This window comes from Dreissena polymorpha, chromosome 4 (genome assembly GCF_020536995.1).
Source record: "Dreissena polymorpha isolate Duluth1 chromosome 4, UMN_Dpol_1.0, whole genome shotgun sequence".
Taxonomy (NCBI): Eukaryota; Metazoa; Mollusca; class Bivalvia; order Myida; family Dreissenidae; genus Dreissena; species Dreissena polymorpha.
In genome coordinates, this window is record NC_068358.1 from 136418927 (window position 1) to 136439041 (window position 20115).

The 20115-nt window shown below is 34.7% G+C and overlaps 2 protein-coding genes across 2 annotated transcripts in view; both read right to left on the reverse strand.

Moving 5' to 3' along the window:
* Positions 1–20115, reverse strand: part of LOC127876766 (uncharacterized) — a 332105-nt gene that overhangs the window by 222838 nt on the left and 89152 nt on the right. The window lies entirely within an intron of this gene.
* Positions 795–19282, reverse strand: LOC127876786 (uncharacterized). The gene is made up of 4 exons (XM_052422260.1): positions 19150–19282; positions 4940–5037; positions 1911–2022; positions 795–1282 (listed from the first exon to the last, which is right to left on the reverse strand). The coding sequence occupies exons 1-4, from the start codon at positions 19166–19168 to the stop codon at positions 1152–1154; spliced, it is 360 nt and encodes a 119-aa protein (XP_052278220.1). The 5' UTR covers positions 19169–19282; the 3' UTR covers positions 795–1151.

Here is a 20115-nt window from a genome sequence, read left to right on the forward strand (position 1 = left end):
CTTGTACGTACATTAACTGGACGGCTTTAATTTACCCAGGGACATATACAACACATATGTTTCCAAGTCGTTACACTCGAACAAGTTGTATGTCAGATAAACGTAAATTAAACAAATACTTATTAAAATATCGTTTTATCGTTACTCAGACTCCGTGCCTAATGCAAGCGAATTCAGTAGAGGACAAACACACTAGACAGGATAATATGAAGTACAAAGGTTTCCAACTTAAGAAAGGTCGTCATAATGCACTCGAATAAATAAAATGGCCCTTCAAACAACAAGGGCGGTAAACTTTACATACGTCTTAATCGTGAATTATGTCGGTAAAATGGCCCTTCAAACAACAAGGACAATAAACTTTACATACGTCTTAATCGTGAAATATGTCGATAAAATGGCCCTTCAAACAGCAAGGGCAATACACTTTACATACGTCTTAATCGTAAATTATGTCGATAAAATGGCCCTTCAAACAACAAGGGCAATAAACTTAACATACGTCTTAATCGTGATATTATGTCGCTATATTTGTATATATGTTTGAACCTCAATTTAGCGAGAAATTCAAATAGGTAGTTATTGAAACACCGTGTATTGCTACTTTGTCTACCGTTCACGGAATCGTCAGTATAAAGACTATGGCATGGGTGAGAAACAGTGTCTAGGCAACTAATCGTACATAGGCCGTTATACGTCGAAGACACTTTCCCCAAACCGATCGTTAAAATGTCACAAAATAACTGCAACTTAATGCGAAGTTTTTATTCGAATAAAAATGTGACCATTAAATGTTTGCAGATTTTTATATGTTCCCGCTGTTCAGACAATCATTTTTTTCTTGTCATGGATATAAATACATGTATATAATGAATAACCACTAATCCAAACAAATTTATACGATTCAAGAGATGTTCTTACCAATTTGGTCGCCTTCGTTCATGTACTATTCGAAAACGATTGGAACATTCTGATCGAAGTATGTATAAAATATGTATGATCCTCGAAAAAAAATGCAAGGATGACTTCAATTTAGTTATAAAGACAATGTGTCGATTGCTTTCGTTTACTTGGACATGTAAGCAAATTGTACACTGTACAATTATTTTAGCAAAGCGTGTCCATATGTATTTCTTCGTTTGTGCTGCAGCTCACTCCGGACACACAGCGGTCTCGTGTTTGAACTGCATCAGCAGCTGCTGCGACTCTGCGCTGATTGGCGCCTCAACCCACGATGAACAAATGCTGATTTCCATCCGCTGCTTTTCTTTATTTACACGCCCTGAATAAATAATAATTATACATATAATAAGAATAATAATAAGAAGAAGAATTAACAGCGCGTTACCGATCGTTCCACACTAATATACCAAGTTGTCAGCCCTCAATATTTGCCCTCATATTTTCCTGAACCAATTATTTAATAATTTTTCATTTAATGAACATAACTATTTATCAACCAATACTTACTAGATATATATTTAAATATGCAATCAATATGCATGTGTGCTTGTAAATTAAGTGTAACATGAGGAATATAGAAAACATAAGTACACAACCGTTGTTAATTTCCCTCGGAAATTAGAACATTACCACTCGTAACTTAAACAAAATAAAAAAGTGGTCGAACTTTAAACTGTTAGCATAGATATTTGTCTATGATGTATCCTTAAAAGAAAAACATATATTTAGTTTAATTGACCACAATTTAGGCAAGAGCAACAGAGTTTGACCCACATGAAAATATTCCATAAACATGCACACTCGGGACCATTCGGATTGACGGAATTGTCAGAAAACAGGCGATGCTACGTGAAGTAAGTTTCATTTAAATCCTTTAAAGTCTTCGATCTTGATACCTAACTGAACGAAGAGGGCATGTAATCAGTTATCATCGGAGAGCGCTGTACCTGACAGGATGTATGTCTTCTCCTCTTCTAAAAAGACGCCGCACAATGAGCTACTCTCTCTTGTGTATACTCTATCTGTGTTCGCCGCTGACACGTATTGCTTGAAATTGAACTGAAAAAATTGACAAGCACTTGGAGTTTTCATATCAACACCAATTAAGATATTTCATAGTGTTTAAAATGCGGTTTACAAACGTCCATGTGGCTTTCGAACAATATAACGAGATCAAAAAGTCAAAATGCATGTTTTAATCATACAGACAGTTTATTTAAACTTATACAACAGTGCATTGTCTCCATACTTTTATGTACACGTTAATTTCTGTCACGTATATAATAATAAAAACATACCATTATATAAGTTAACGAAAATTAAAAATACAAACACCAATAAATACAATCGATGGGTATGTTTTCTATCGAAGGGGCACTGAAATTATTATATAGTATCATTTAGGATCGTTTTTTTTCTTCGAATAATATATGTTTTTCTGCAATTAGTGTAACAGCTGTATATACACATACAATCGATTTTCTATTCTAAATCAACATTATTACAACATAACAAATAACATTCATTTCGTGGAATGTTATTCTGAGCATATCTGCCTGTTGGGATATAGAGACTCTTACTCTTACGACACAAACCGAGCAGACGTCTAGGAAGCAAGTCTAGATATTCAGGGATTTCAATTGAAGCAGGATCATACATTTTGATGCAAGCATTCTGTAATGTTGTCACTTTTGACTCCTACAAATTATCTACCATGCATCATGTTGATACAAATTTTTCCATGAAACTAACATAAAAATTATTTTTTATTACAAAAAATGTGGTTATTTAGTTGAACAGGATATAATTAAAGTTATACAAAGTAATATTTGTACAACAATCAACAAATATAAATAAACAAACTATCTATATTTCCGTATATTGACCCCTGACGATTTCAAGCACAAGGTAATTTGACTTCTCTTTTTGAAAAACTATTGAAATCCCTGTTATTCTTTATAATCCAATGAGGTTTTTCTAACTATAACCATGTCTAATACAGACCTGTTATTCATTTTACCATACCACTTTAAACAGGTAAGAAAGCCAACATTTGAACATAACTATTTACTTTCATACACAATCTAATAATACTCAACATGTTATTGACATTTGAGACCCAATTTGTATAATCTTATTAGAATAATTCAAAACTCGTGTTTATGGAATCTGATATTTTGATATTTAAGAATTTGTAACATCAGCAATACTATCTTACATGAAATTGCAAACGAAAACATATTTCTGTCTGATGTTCTATCAGCGTGGAGTGATGTCACTCATAACTTAGAAACCCAAACCAGCAGTAAAACAATTTTATGGAACAATAAAGACATAACTTCAAACAATAAGACGTTTTTCTATAAAGACTGGTTTGAACGAAGCATTAAATATGTCGACCAATTATATGACTACAGAATTAAGGATTTCTTCTCTTTTGATAATATATGCTACATATACGGAATACCTTCAAATAATTTTCTGAAATACTACACACTAATCAAAAGCATACCCATACATATTAAATCTGAAATCAATACAAATAATACACCATGTACTCAAACAACATTTGTAGAAAACATACTTGGAAGAAAAAACAAAACAAATAAAATATTTTACACACTACAAATTAAAAACCCTACAGAAAACTCCAAAATCCAACATAAATGGCAAGTCCTTTTTGGAGAAAATGAACTTAATTGGAAACACATATTTACCATGCCATATAAAGCAACTATTGAAAGCACACTGAGAAATTTTCAATATAAATACATCCATAGAATTATAGCTACAAATAAATATCTCTTTAAATGCAAATTATCTAACTCAAATCTGTGTGACTTCTGCACTGAAAACATTGAAACTATAGAACATCTTTTTTGTGAGTGCAAACACATCCAGCCTATTTGGAATCAATTAATATCTTTTCTTGAACAACATCAACTAAACGTTAAACTATCTTTCTTAAATGTAAGTTTCGGAATTAACTCATTGAAATCAATAAACTGTAATAATATTGTGAATTGTATCGTCATATTGATGAAATATTTTATCTTAAACATGAAGTACAAAAAACAAGTACCGAATTTTAATTGCTTTGTCCATAGTCTTAAACTAAAAATCCAGATTGAGAAAGAAATAGCCCTCAGTAATGACTCATTACAAATCTTTGAACAAAAATGGAATCGAATTAAATTCTCATAATGTTTTGTCCACTTATATACATTTCACTATAATGCTAGTTCATCTCTCTAAAACAGTTATGTTTATTTTATTTTTATTTTTTTTCAATCTGACAAGATCATTGTGAATATACAACAAAACACACAAGTCCAGCATGCTTTCTTCCGACTTTATACAACTCATCATTTTTCATAACTATTCCTCAGTTGTTCTTTTCTTTTCTCTCCAAAAAATATATATCAGCATATCTTGTATAACATGTTTGAACTTTATTGCTTTGTGCAATCACTATGTTGTATGATCATATACATGTTTACATTGTATGTATGATATTGAATTAAAAAAGAAAAAAGAAAAAAAGAATTTTAAACAAATATTACATTTTTGTTATGTCTTCCCGTGTTTTGAAATTAGGTTTAGTAGAATAACGAATACTATTTTATTAATTGACGATTAAACTTAATTAAATCAAGTGTTAAGATATAAACTATATTTCACCATTATTTGTCAACGATGTTATGTTAAGAAATATGAAAACAATTGCTTTAAATATGGCTATAATGTCAATTCTTCATAAGAGAGACAACTTTTATATAAATAAATCAGGGCAGTTATACTGGTTTGGGTGACATATGGTTGATACTGTTTTATTTAATCCGAATTTACGATGTGGTATGTTTATTTTCAATATAAGTCATTAGAATATTACAGAAAGTTATAAATTTATAATACAAATGACTATATAAAGTATAAATTGAATATGTATTCATATCTAAATATGAAAGACAATTACCTTGTACGTATTTTCATAGCTTGGTCTGTCAATCTTATAGTACAAATCGTAAGGATCCGCATTATTTCGATGGGTACTTTTCACTTCGGTCTGGAATACTGAAATACATTATACTTACTAAATTTTAAACTAAATGCTTGATTGGTAAGAAATTGTTTACAAAATAGTTGACAGCATTGAACGATTTATAATACCAATATATCTATTTTAGCTATACAATATTACCGTGACCAAATGTTTGAAAAATTAGCATACTAGTACTTACTAAAATCTGACTCACAACCCAATTCTAATTTGGTCTTTTCAATGCAACTACAGCATTCACACAGCCCTAAAACACTAACACACAGAACACTCAATATTAATGATGTCATTTTCGAGAAATATCTTTATTACAACGTTGACTACTCTCGATGTCTTGTTTGCAAATGAACGCGTAATATAGCGAGTAATTTCACAATAAACAAGTCAAGATCAGGTTCTAACAGGTTTAGCGACACCCCTCAGTTGGAGGAAGACACATTTGTGCGCATGTCGATATTAATTACTCTGTCGATGTACAATCAATGTCACATATGTTTGCATTTAAAATGATATCTGTTGTTTTCATAGTATGCTGCTCTCAGCATCGCGACTATTTTATTTATTTTGTTGGCATTCGTTAAAATGTGCGAGTTTGATTTTAGAATTGATGTTATAAAACGCAAACTTGTTAATTGGCGCTTTTAAACGTATTGCATCGAACACGAAATTTGTGGAGAATAATTATCTTCATACACTATTTCTTGAAGAGTTTCGTTTTAAGTTTCGATAATCTATATCATCAAAAGCAACTCATATCAAAACAATTTCCCAAACCGTTCCTGCATTTATAACAATTGAGATTCGGATGAAAAATTATCACAGTTAACCCTTTGCATGCTGGGAAATTTGTCGTCTGCTAAATTGCCGTCTGCTGAATTTCTAAAATTATAATTTTCTTTAAAAAAAAATCGAAGAATACTATTAGAATAGCAAACAGTTTGGATCATGATGAGACGCCACGTTCTGTGGCGTCTCATCTGGATCCAAACTGTTTGCAAAGGCCTTCAAAATTCGGACCCAGCACTGAAAAAGTTAAGATAGGTATGTGCCATAAACATCATAATATAACAACCTACGGATTAATGAGCAAAGAGAAGCGACAATTTCGAACTACATTCATCAGATATGGATTTATGTATGCCTTCATACTTTAAATATTGGAAAAAACATTCATACATAAATATATAAATGCACTGCATTCATAACAAAATTCATATTAGTCGTCCGTTCCAAGTCCCTTGGTACCAACGCATTCAGTGCGCACTGTCTACTTTAATATACAATAAACTATTTAAAACCAAAATCATAGTCAAGTAGTGTTTGAAAATAATGTACGATTTCATATGATCTAATAAATGGAGTCTTAAAAACATTAAATCACATCGCGTTAAGGGTTTAGATAAATAACATGTTTTGGAATATAAAACTCATATAATATTCTTATTTATCACAATATTTCACTTTTTACATCTTTTGGAATTCTTAATCTGTATAATGGCTCATCGGTCATGACGTCGAGTTTCTTTTTAAATGAGAAATGAAAAAAGTATGTCAAATAATTTTCCTTAATGGTCGAACAGGACTGGATGTTTTCGCAATCATAAAACGAAACGCAGAGATGGAATATTTTTACGGGAATTATAATGTGGATCAGAATCAATCTCGAAAAGAGCCAACCAATGGTGAACTAATATATCATGTAAGGAAATTTGGCATTAAGGATTTACGAAAAACAATATATATTTCATCCTTAGTTACGTAATGTACGATTTATCATTTATGTATTTAAGTTTTATGTGCAGAACATAACTGTATAATAAATTATGATTTGATGAATTTTAAATAGTCAATATTAAAAATATGTGCAACTTAAAACACGTTTAGAGTACAGAGAGCTTATATTTAAACCTGTGTTGTGTAATGTGCGTTAAATATTATTGTTGAATATATAACATAATATCGCAGACACATGTGATAACCAAATGAGTATATATGTCGATTTATATACATCATTGGTTACACATCGTAGCTATGTCCACATGTTTGTAATAATGAAAGTAATCATGTTATAAATGCATGTATGCAAGATCTATTGTAAATCTACCAAGGTGGCATAAATAACAGCACAACACGTTGTTTTTAATTGGTTGTTCATATTTTGTATTTACTTATTATTTGATGGTTATATTAATTGTGCTAGAAATTAATCAGGCCTGTTAATATGCTACTTTAGTTTTAATAGTATTCCGGCTAATGACGTTCAGATATAAAACATGTGATTTTTACACATAGGGACAATTTATTGACTCAATTGTTTGTTCTTAGCCCATGCTCGATGTTCCCATAATAATTGAAAAATAATCGATCGTTAATTTCTTTTGTACATATATGTTTGCGCTTGCCGTGATATGATACAGATTAAATGCAAGATTATTATTCAATATTGTATACTATAAACTATATATTTCTAGAGCATATTGATTGTTTAAAAATGTTTTAATACAATTAGTCTGCTGCGCAAAAGGTTAAGGAGTAAACATTGATGTAACTCATTCAGACACATTTAGCCACTGACGTTGCATTTAATATGTCGTTCCGTGTTCATTTAATTGCTCAAAAACTGCCTAATTGTTTGCGAAGTTGTGATTTTTTTTTAGTTTAATATTTCGTTTTCAATTTTTCTTTGGTTAAGCCAGGGTGTGCCTATATATATATATATATATATATATATATATATATATATATATATATATATATATATATATATATATATATATATATATATATATATATATATATATACAGTCGTATTTTTGATGTCTTCAAGAAATTTGCTTGACCTGGTTATATGTGCACACACAAACAAATTACATTTAAATAACAATTTGTATCGTTAAGCCAAAAGCACAGTTTGTTGTACACCCTTTTCATTCGGTCGGATCACATTGTAAAACAAATCTTCAGCTTCATTTTACATCCTAAAGTTTCATCATTTGAACAGAGATCCCAGATGTCGCTCAGCTGATATTATATATTCCATTTTGTTATTTTCAAATGACTCGACATACGTTTTTATTCAAACAGAAGGATGGTATTCAAATTTACATATATCACAAATTTGACGATGCGTAGGTGTGATAACACGATGCGAGATCATGATGCGTGTTTGCAAGAATAAGATATAAGTTTGTGTATTCGATTTTCGACCATTAAGTAAACACAGGCGGGAACCTGATACCACGATGCAAAGGGATGAAATGACCATTCGATATTACGATATTACTATTGCGATCTCGTTTTTTCACGATATAGCCGTGTAATCGAAAGGTTTACAATGCCAAAACGAGTACCCCTAACGGAATGCCGTAAACTTTAGAAATTTATGTGATCTAGATATTCTGTTATTTTTAAATATGATTTTCTGAAGACTATGCATGAAATAGGTGTCTAGTTTATTACAAACATTTATATTTGTGCAAACCGATATGTTTTTTTAGGATGTTTTATTTGCATCATGACATCGCTTAACAGTTATTGAGTAATCTTTTTGCACGTTAATTTGTAAAATAACCATTTTTATTACGACGTGTTGGCATCCTTTGCATCTGATATAAATTCAACTATTAAGACAAGGTCATGAAAAGATTTGAACATAGATAATTGGTCGTAAGTAGGCCAATACATTGTGTGTAATATCTGATCGTTCGCGGATTCTGTCGTGTGATTTAAAGGCAAATAATTGCGTGTTAGCCCTTCAAAGATATTATCGATGTGGGATTACCTGCCTATTGAGTTCTTTATTATTTTTTTTAAATAAATCCAGGACCGATACCAGCTGAAAGTGACCCGCATCAAATTATCTCCAACTAGCTTACTAAGGTGCGCGCTATGTAAATAACTATATTGCAAATCAATTTACAGTTTCGTAAAACAACTACTTTGTCCATGGTACATGTAATTACCTTATCATTTAGAAGTCAATTGACATGTTTAACTAATGATAAAGACCTATTCTATTTTAGCGGTCACATTCTATTAGGCTCGGAGGTTTTTTAATCATTCGCTTTCGTGCTACTAGATGAACTATATATAGTTAAGAAGGAATGTTAAAAAAATGTGTAATTCGCTTATCCTACATTTCACACAGTGTTTATTTCATTTAATTGATTTGGGTGATTCATCAATTTAAAAGAAAACGATTAACCGCCCATAGTTATTGTCGTTAATAATGCATCGATATAATTATCTTAATGCACAAATAGTGTTGCTTACCAATAACGAACCAGTAAATAGGTTTTATTCTCTGCTTAAGGTAGTGCACCTCTAATGGGCACATATCCAAATATAATCTAATTAATTATTTTCTTAATCAGCATCATTTCACTGAACTACATGCAAATTTGTAGGTAGGCTTTCCATGCTTTTTAAAAAAATATACCGATTTTTTCAAAACCACCCCCACGCTCGGCTTTTGTCCAGTTTATTTTCACCCCTGGGGTATATAAAAGTTCCATAATTCATTCAAATTTCCAAATATGGGCATGCAGTTGGTGTGTACAGATGCTGTAAAGGTGTTTAAAGTTTAAACAAGATGAAATAAGTATTCTTTTACAGACATTTATTTTTTACAAATTTTTATCTATGGAAGAGCACCATGAAATGTAAGTGATTTCAGCCAAGTAAAAATTGGGTCGGTTAAAAACAAAGTGTCATAAAATTCAAAATAGTATCATTTATGTCATATTTTAAACTTAGTTTTTTTATAGAAACACTATATACAGCAAAAATACCAAGAACTAGACAGATTTACCGTTTACTTTTTGAAATAAAAATAAAAATGCAACATGCATGGTTCGTATTTTCAACAGTAAATCACCCAATTTCGCCATAACGTTGTTTTAATTTTAATAATTGAAAAATGTGCATAAAAATTGCAACATATTTAACAATAAATATAGCTTATATGCCATATTAAATCAAATTACGTTAGAAAATAAATAAAACGCGTCGCAAAAAAGTATACGTCGTCGGCAGGATTCGAACCTGCGCGGGAATATCCCAAAAGATTTCTAGTCTATCGCCTTAACCACTAGGCTACGGCACCTAATAGTAGGCTCTTCAACCTTCGAAGAAATCGCGGGAAATCATTAGAGGTGCACTACCTTAAGTACATAATTGTTTTAGATATTAAACACTAGTATGCTCTTTTTTGGTCCAATAGTTTGGGAATTGTTAACGTCTGTTTAGCTAGTAAATATGGTATATGTGTAAGATAAAGCAAACATTAAAACTAGTAACAGATATAGCAGATTTAGCAGACATAACTCATGTTCTAGAAAATAAAGGATGTATATCAAATTCTGCTTTGACTAATCTTCCCTATTGGTAAAACTCTTCATTTCCATAATATGTACATGAATAAAGCTGGTAATGAACATTAGAACCGCAGTAGTTGATCATGGACATTTTGCCGTAAAACAGGAACACATTGATTTTTGGCCTGGGGCGAAGCCCTAAGGCCATAGCAGAGGCGTACCCAGAAATGTTTCAGAGGGGGGGGGGGGGGGGGGGCTAAACAGGGGAGGGTGCGGGAGGGGTGTCCCCTTCCGTCGTCGATTTTTTTTGAATGGCACCTTGAAATGATGCGATTTCCAGCTATCTAATCAGCATTTTGCATGATAAAAGTGCATGTGAAACAAATAAGAATTTGAGTTCACACATCAAGTGTGACAGACACACGGACAGACAGACACAAAGGGGTAAATCAAATGTCTCTCAAACCACTAAAGTGGTGGGAGACATTATCTTTATCAATAACTTTTTTTAACGGAGTTAGATGGGTGGACCTCCTATTTAACCTTGTTGGATATCCTACTAGGTCAACTTAGGTACAACATTAAAATGTTTATGTCCATGTCCCTATGAATGGAAAGCAGGCACACAGCGGACAACCTGTCCTGACCCATTGATGATCTTAGTTTTGTCTTAACAAGTCCTTGGGCACTGATACTCCTTTCACACTCGCATGATGTGACAGGGAACACACATGATATGGACAAAACAGTGTAAATGGTGGGGTACAGCTGGGAATCACAATGTGCAACAGAGCCCTGAAGGGAAGTAGGTGGGTTGGGTACACCTTTCCACCTAGCCTGCCATATAAAGTGCAACTCGGCAGGGAGGGACTGATGGGAAGGGAGATCATCATTGAACCATTCAAGGTCACAAGCACTGACAGGAGAAGAGCACATTTGTTCAGGTATAAACTTCAATCCCATGGCTGCCTTAGTCTGCAAATCACTGAATTGGGTGTCCATTTCGTTCACAAAAGTGTCAACAAAGGGAGTCGTTAGGTTTCTTGTGTAATTTAATTCGGGTGTTGCTGCCTCGATGTTGTCACGCTTTAAGAAAATGATTTAGTTTCATATAGCAAAGTAATTCTTCATTTTTGAGTCTTTTTTAATTTTAAAAACTATGAATGAACATCAAAGCAGTTAGCCCTATTTGTAAAATAACCAAATCAAAACAAAAAAAATAATTGCCATTCATTAAAGCGGGTATATACGATTTTTTATATGTGTTTAATTGTAATATATTTATAAAAAAATGTTACAATAACACAAAATAGACAAGAAAAATTATACATTAAAGCCGAATTTCATAAAATGCAGCAAAGACAAATTAGCGCCCCGAGCCGATTGTGACGTACATATTTTCCTACAATAACCGAAGCATTCGTCTTTGTATTAGGATTGGAGTTAGTGTTCGTGTGTCGTATGAATAGATATTGTTGCAGGAACTCAAACCGTTAAACTAAGTTTAGATTCACATCGTACATGTATGGTATACATGCTGGCGAATTCGGCTGTACAGCCGTTTTCAATTTCAGAATTAGATATCTGGCTTATTTCGCATTTTCGACACATGTTCTTCTTAACTTTTATTTTAATTTATATTGAAATTATATATAATACGTTTTTTACACATTTTATATAAATTCATAAATATTTGACAAAATCGTCTAACCCGCTTTAAGTGTGCAGTTGAATTTCACTGGCAATAACTTGTTACTCAAAAGGATTATCACTCTAAAGAGCTAATACCAACTAAATTCATCAAAGAAATTACCGAAAAAATAATAATGATTGTCCATTGTGTTCGTCTAAACTCTTTAATTGCTACAAATTGAAATATTGTTTTTCACAAGTCTCATGCGGCAGCCATTTGAAAACATTTTTCTATAGCTAAATGTATGGATGAATTTCATTAGTTGAATGTATCTTCTTCAGCCAATCAAATAGCGCAGTTTATTACTTACGGTCAATGAAGCGTGCACTTTAGCTGACGAATGTTAGATCGTCTGCACACATGCCTGGGGGCTAATCACACAAATCGACAGCTGTTTATGGCTTAATAGGGACATATGACAGGAAATACACAAGTGGATTGTAACTGTAAGGGGCTCATGTTTATTAAAAATCGTGTCTAGCCAGCCAGCTGGGGGGGCTTTAGCCCCTTAGCCCCCCACCTAAATACGCCTCTGCGGCATAGTAATGATACAAATTTCTGAGACAGTCAGAATTGGCTGGTTGCCAAAACCCACGAATGAATGAATTCCCAAAAGTCCGATTTACCACTTGGCGGTCATTCATGCGCAATCAAAGAAGTTCTTCGCAGATCTCAATAAATACAGAACATCACTATATAATAGGGATGGCAACGAATACCGATATTGGTATTCGGATATTCGGTCAACATCTGTTAGAAAAAAATCAACTTTGTTTACCGTACCATTACTCTATGAATTCTACTTTCGTTTTTACCGGAAGTTCCCCGGAAGTGACTTAATATTGACACAGCATTGCCGCCGCTAATTTTTAAAATTGAATGACGAAAACTGTTTTTTAACTTTTAATATTGTACATCAACAATAGAACGATAAACATAATATTTATATGAAGACAAAGCAATTACATTACAAAACAGTTAGATCTATAAATAATTCAACCTGAACTTAAACGTAGTATTTACATAGCGAACACGTGCTTTAATATTGTACATCAACAATAGAACGAGAAACATAATATTTACATGACGACAAAATAATTACATGACAAAACAGTTAGATCTATAAATAATTTAAACTGAACTTAAACGTATTATTTACATAGCGAACACATGCAAACAAAACACCGTTGCCACATTAAAAAGTCACTCGGATCGACGTCACTGGGCACATGAACATTGTTCTTATTTAAAAACACGATTGCGTCGACCAGATCACTGGCGAGTCTATTTCTTAGTTTATTGATGAGCAATCCAGTGGTTGAGACTATGCGCTCAGATGGCACAGAAGTTGCAGGTACAGATAGAACACTCATTGCAACATACGCGACTTAAAATATAATACCTGATTGAATATTGAGTAATTAATTAAAGCTTGGACCATACGATACGCAAATACTCATTAGAGGTTGAGTAAATTATTTTCTAAAAGCTTTTTGATTGGACAACTTGATTATAACCATACGATCTTTTTTGTTTTTCACACCAAGTCGGCACTTCCTTTACTAATTTAATCTTTGATCATGTTAAATGTAATTCGAGTCTTTAGATCAAGACAGGTTGGTGTTTTAATTGCCATACGGTCTTATTTGTTTTTTACACAAAGTCGGCTTTTCCTTTACTCATTTAAGCTTTGATAATTTAAAATGTAATTCGAGTCATTGGATCAAGTGCAGGTCGGTGTTTTGATTGCCGATGCGATTTGAACCTATCATAATTTTGAAACAAAGTGACTGTCTTTGTTAGGCAATTAGCGGGATTTATGACCGGTATACTGTCATCACCATAGCGACGAAATATCCGGACTAAACATTGTGACAAGAGGAACAACTTTTTTACAATGTTTGAAGCAAATTTCACGAATACAAAGTCTTTGAAATTACTCGATGTTTTTTTGATTTTTTTCTTCCGAATATTCGATTCGGAAAATAGTATCCGAATATTCGGTCCGGGACCGAATATTCGGATATTCGTTGACATCCCTACTATATAACATGACAGTGGCATAAAACGTGTATAAAATATTATTGTAGCAAAATTGCTAAGCATTGGCTACGACATAGCTTTAACTATCGTTTGCATATTCATGCGAGAATAAGTTCATCACTTGACGGTCTAGGCCGAACAGATACGAGCGTCTACGGAGACAGTAATTGCTATTCTTTTCGTCACAGTTCAATAAACATGCGTGATTACTAATGAACGGGATTTTCGTGAGTTTTGGCGGGTATAGCGTCATTCAAGGCCCGCTTACAGGAGACAACGCTTGTTGTGGTTCAATATATTTGTTTAAAGTTTGATATTGTGTTGGTAAAATGTCGGAAAATCAAGAAGTTTTGTCGGGGAATTTCAGCAATACATCGACTGTCGAGCAGTCGTTGCTCAGCAGGGAAGAAGAATGATCATTTCAGTGTAGAAAATAAAGAAACAGTATAAAAAAGTTTAGAGTTTTGATAATTTGTATTGTTTTTCATGTTTGGCTGACGTGATTTACATACTTAAGTTTCTTCTTTGTTTATTCGATAAAAGCGAACCGCTTTCTACTTTTGGTGTTTGTTGTAATGTTTGTTGTCATTTGTTTGCTAGTAAGCAAAGAATTAATTTATTTTCGGACGAACGAAGTGAGGGAGAAAATAAGAAGAATTTTTTTCTGATACATTTTTTAAGACATTACATTTGGTATTTATAAACATATTTTTAGATATTGTTATTTTATTTTCGTTAACGAGACATCTAAGAAAAAAGAAAATGAAAAAATAAACAACAACAGATATTCATGATCGTGATCATTCTCGGAAATATACGAAGTTACCGGATATGATATTTCATTGCGCAGATCGAGCGCACAAATCGAGCGCGAAAAGTTCTACCTGAGACAACGTACACAATCTGTACACCGTTCTTTATCATGGTAACGGCCCAGTCTCACTATGATGCCGGCGGAGCCCCGGTGCGTGATCCGGCATCTAGCGGGATAAACCCGGACTCTACCGTGATGAACCGGGGCTCCATTTGGGACGACCGGGATGAACCGGGGAAAACCGGGGCTCCACCGGGAAAGTATTAAAATGTTAAATGCCTCCGGGATGAGCCGGGATGAGCCGTGAAGAACCGGCAACGACCGGCGCGGCACCGGGAACAACCGGGACGGCACCGGAAAAACCGGAACGGCACCGTAGCTCCATCGGGGCCCATACAGACCATGGCAGAGCTACGGCAACGCCCAGGTGAATGCCGTTATTGTCCCGGTATAGCTACGGTATATAAGAAAACCGGCGCTTTGCCGGAACGCCACCGGCATTCACCGGGGCTCCGCCGGGGCATTACCGGCGATGACCGGGGTGAAACCGGGGCGTTGCCGTAGCTCTGCCGGGGTCTGATGCCGGTATAGACACGGTGAGTGCCGGCGGTGTTACGGTATACCGGGGCTCTGCCGGGACGCTGCCGGCTTTCACCGGGGCTCAACCAGAGCACTACCGGCGACATCCGGGGCTATGCCGGGACGCTGCTAGCTTTCACCGGGGCACTATCGTCGACAACCGGGGCTTCACCGGGATAAACCGTAGTCAGTCCGGGTTGACCGGGACTCTGCCGGGTTGTTGACCGGCCTAAAACGTTAGCAAACCGGGATGGACCGGGGCTCCGCCGGCAAAAGTGATACTTGGGCTTAAGTGGATTTTCTTGTGTATTGACATTACAAAGGAAGTATGAGTGTTTTCCTGATCTGTTAATTATGCAATTAAAGTGATTTATTTGACGGCAACAATAACAGTTTTTTGCGACCATGTTGTTGTTGTATATGTTCACCGCCTATGTAGACGAACCTCTACCAGATCTGTAGAGTTGAACAAAAGGTTATCGTTTCCACAGCCAGTATCGTGTTGTTCTCAACCGTCTATGTACACTGTAGTATATACACAACTATTGTCTTTTCTTGCCGTCTCTGAGCTTCTGCACTCAACCGTTAGGGTCAATCCGTTTACATTCGGACAAAGGGAGAAATTCGGACAAAATATCCTAAATGCCATTTACGTCACACGAAACCTAGCCCCATGCCTTCAGTGCCTACAGCGCTTTGATTAAATATTCCTGTTGAGGTCAGGAGGAATATATCTAACGAACAAATGATGCAACTAATCTAAAACCCGCAAACCTAAAAAAAAGATAAAATTAAGTACATCTTGCTATCAAACGAGTGCTCTTTTTACCTGGTAACCGTGGTGAGAAGCGCGTGAACTAGGCAACCGTTGCGTTAACTGAACTTGCTACTGTAGGAAATTATGTATATATGTTATCAATAATAGTTATATTTATTACAATAACGGATTCTCTCTCCGGTTCATTCTTGTATAAGTGGTTACTTACCTTAACAAAGATCATAATCCCACACAGGTTAAAAATTAAGTTTTTATAACTTTCCACTAAAATCGACAAAAAAGGGAAGGTAGGTCGGCTAAACTTTATATTTGTAAACATGACTTGCATAAATCTTCATAATCTCCATTTTACTTTTTAAATATTTTAATTTATTTTAATATAAAGTTAAAAAAAGCAACTGTGATTAAATGTAGAAAGAGTACCGCAGACCTTATAGTTAATTTAGTAATTTAAATACAAACACTGCGAAATTGATCGAAATCTCAACCTGTAATACCAAACAAAAGCCTGCGATCTGCACAACGGTGGCATACAGGAGACACTCACTCCTCTTTAATTTTAATTCACTCTGTTTTTAAAACAAATTGCGCTCTTCTTTTTTATATCTCGTTCCCGCGACAAACTAACTCGAGGGAACAACTTACTAACTCGAGGTAAAGCAAACGAGAAGATAATTTTAGCTTACTCTATGGAACGACTTACTAACTCGTGGGAACGAGTTAGTTATGTCGTGGGAACGACCTATTAAATCGAGGAAACGAGATCGAAAAAAAGAGGAGTGCAAAAGTAAATTAAAAAAGAGTGCAATCAAAAAAGAGCGATGAAATAAACTGTTTAATGCACCCTCCCTTATTTACTGCACTGCCCCTTTTTCATTAAGAGTTATGATGTCGTGGGAACGAGATAGAAAAAAAGAGGAGTGCAATTTAAAAAAAACAGGAATAAATGTCACCTCTATGCCACCGTACCGCATAAGGTAAATTCTGATTAGTCGGATTAATTGTGAAAACAAACAACGTTTTACGCGTTCTTAATTATACATTAGAATTGTCATTTAAAAAACCGCCCTTCGCAAATATCTTTTTTTCAATTCGTTATAAATATGAACCACTTTTAACAGTGTATACACGAAGCCTTAACAACACAAATGCGTATAGTGATCACTGTAACTTTGATGATTTTTCCGGGTGGTCAAACAGTAACGTTTTAAAAATTTATCTTGAGCAGCATTTTATTCCGAACGTCCGACGTGGAGAGAATGACAAGCAACCGATATTGCTTCTTTTTGATGGGCATAGTTCTCACACATCCACGGACCTTATTGAATGGGCTATTTCAAAAAATATTATCTTATTTGTATTACCTGCTCATACATCACACATATTGCAGCCATTGGACGTAGCTATTTTTGGCCCCTTTAAAGGTCATTTTTACAGGGAATGCGCTGCATTTATGCATAGGCATATGGATAGATCAGTCACCAAATACGACATGGCAGAAATTGCGTGCACGGCATATTTGCATGCAATGAGTCCCTTAATATTGTTTAAGCCTTTAGAAAGACGGGAATATACCCCTTTAACCAACAGGAGATTCAGGCTAAAAAATTGTTCCCGTGTGAGACTTTCAGGGAAGACACGCCTTACAGAAGGTGATTGCAATGAAAACTGGCAAAGAGGCAGTTGATAAATACTTCGAAGACAAGTATCCAAATGCACTCGCAAAAAGGCCATATTCAAACTTAAACCCAGTAGAAAACAAATAACCGAGGCCACTTTCTTGCAACTGCTGTACGCAAAAGAAACCCTTACTGGCACAACTGCAACGAATCCGACGAGTCCCCAACCATCGACAAGTGGAATTCACAACAACTCCATTGAAATTGCTTTAAGCGATAATGACATTTCCGATGAAGACTCTGAGGTTTGCTGTGTATGTAAGAGTTTTTACCCACCATCGGAAAAAAATCCTTATCTTAAAATTGTTAATTGGGCATATTGCGATAAATGCAGTCATTGTGTGCATCTATCTTTTTGTCACGAGAAACGAGTCATAAGGAGAGGAGACACGTTTTTGTTAAATCAAGCAGGATAAGGGAAGTTCGATACAGGTAAAAAAAATAATTAAGACACGGGGTCTCAATCGGTCTCAATCGAAAACAATACAAGTCCGGTTTTTTCAGCTCGACATGTAAACGTCATTTTTAATTGAGACCGTCGAAACGTTACTGACGTTATATTTATTTGTTCATGGTTATATCACAATTGTACCTATTTATTATTCGTTTGAGCCCATTTTGGCATGTTAATTGTTTTAAAATGAAGATGACACTCTCCTTATACCGTTGCACTAAAAATCAATGTAAATCCCCCTTCGAGAGCCTCATGCAACTTCACAACATCCGGGCGTCGGAACCTACCGGTGCGCCCAAGCGACACAGAGAGGTCAAATGGGTCATTCTCTATTTTTAGTAAGTAAATGTCTACGGATTGTTCTAATTAAATTTCATGTTTTTGTTAGTTTGTTTATTTTCATTTTTCAATAAACTAGCACTTGTTTTCTACTTTTCGCTTAATGTCAATACGCATGTGCCAGTCGTATAATTAAAGTGTCCGAAACTACCAGTTTCCAGGCTATCATGATTTAACATATACATGTAATAGACAGGTTTTATTCCAATGAAATGTTAAAAAATAACGATCAACGAGTATGTTGAATGATATGTAGAACACAGTACAATTTCATTTATGGAACTGCGTAAAAACCGTCAAACTCTACAATGTAACCAACCAAAATAAATAACCCCGCCCACCAATGGAAATTTAAAAAAAACCTAGAAACTTACCAAAGAAACGCAAATGTATTAATTGATTTTAGAACTGTTTTATTAATAAATTAATTACCTTCTACGTTTATAGCCATCCGACGTTATATTTTTTAATAGACTCATGATTTCCGCAGATTTTAATTGTGCCTGTAAGCGTTGCTAGTATCGTTTTCAATTGCACGTTTGTTTATGACGTCACAGACGTTACCTTGGGTGCACGTCATTACGTTCTTCCTTCCGATAATGGTCTTACGCGCACGAATATTGTTCGCACTGTATGCTTTAGTCAGAGGAATGGACACAGTTTTACGTTCTTTAAGTTTTATTTTATGAAATCATATTTAATAAACGAAGTGTAGACATGTTATTCTAGACATAAAAGTACACGAATGTCTTGTTTTACCCATATGCTTTTTGATTTTACACGTTACCAGTAATCAAGTAGGTATTCGTACTGTCTTAGGACAGTAGGATATCCTTGATTGTATTGTCGATGGCGTCAATGTCATTGTCTAATATGTTCAGTGCTGCAAACTTGCCACCTGTCTGTGCTTGAAATACATCTACTATCACTGGATATATTTTTTTAAAGTAAAATCTAATTCGATGGTTCTTTGTAATGCGCTTGCTATTTAACTTCAGCTTTATGGTGTTGAGCACTAAGTCACATTCACTGCTGATGTCTGCGCCAGGACACGTTCTTGTGTTCGCCTTTTTAATGCTAGACTTGAACCATTGCGGCGCCAGTATAAAATCGATCTGGTTTTTTACTTGCCCATTTGGAGCATGTCAGGTCGTTGTTATAGACGGTTTGTGCTGGTGCAGCGTGTTGGCCAGGGTGAGTTGGTGGCTTCTGGCGAACTGATGAAGTATCAAACCTCTATCATATGTCTTATCTAAGCCAAATCTACCTCCTGTCCCAGACCAGTCTTGGTATGCATCTGGTCCAACACTGGCGTTCCAGTCGCCCTGGACAATGAGGATGTCTTTCTTGAGGACCTTGGCTATGATGCGCTCGAATTCTTCATAGAACTGTACAATC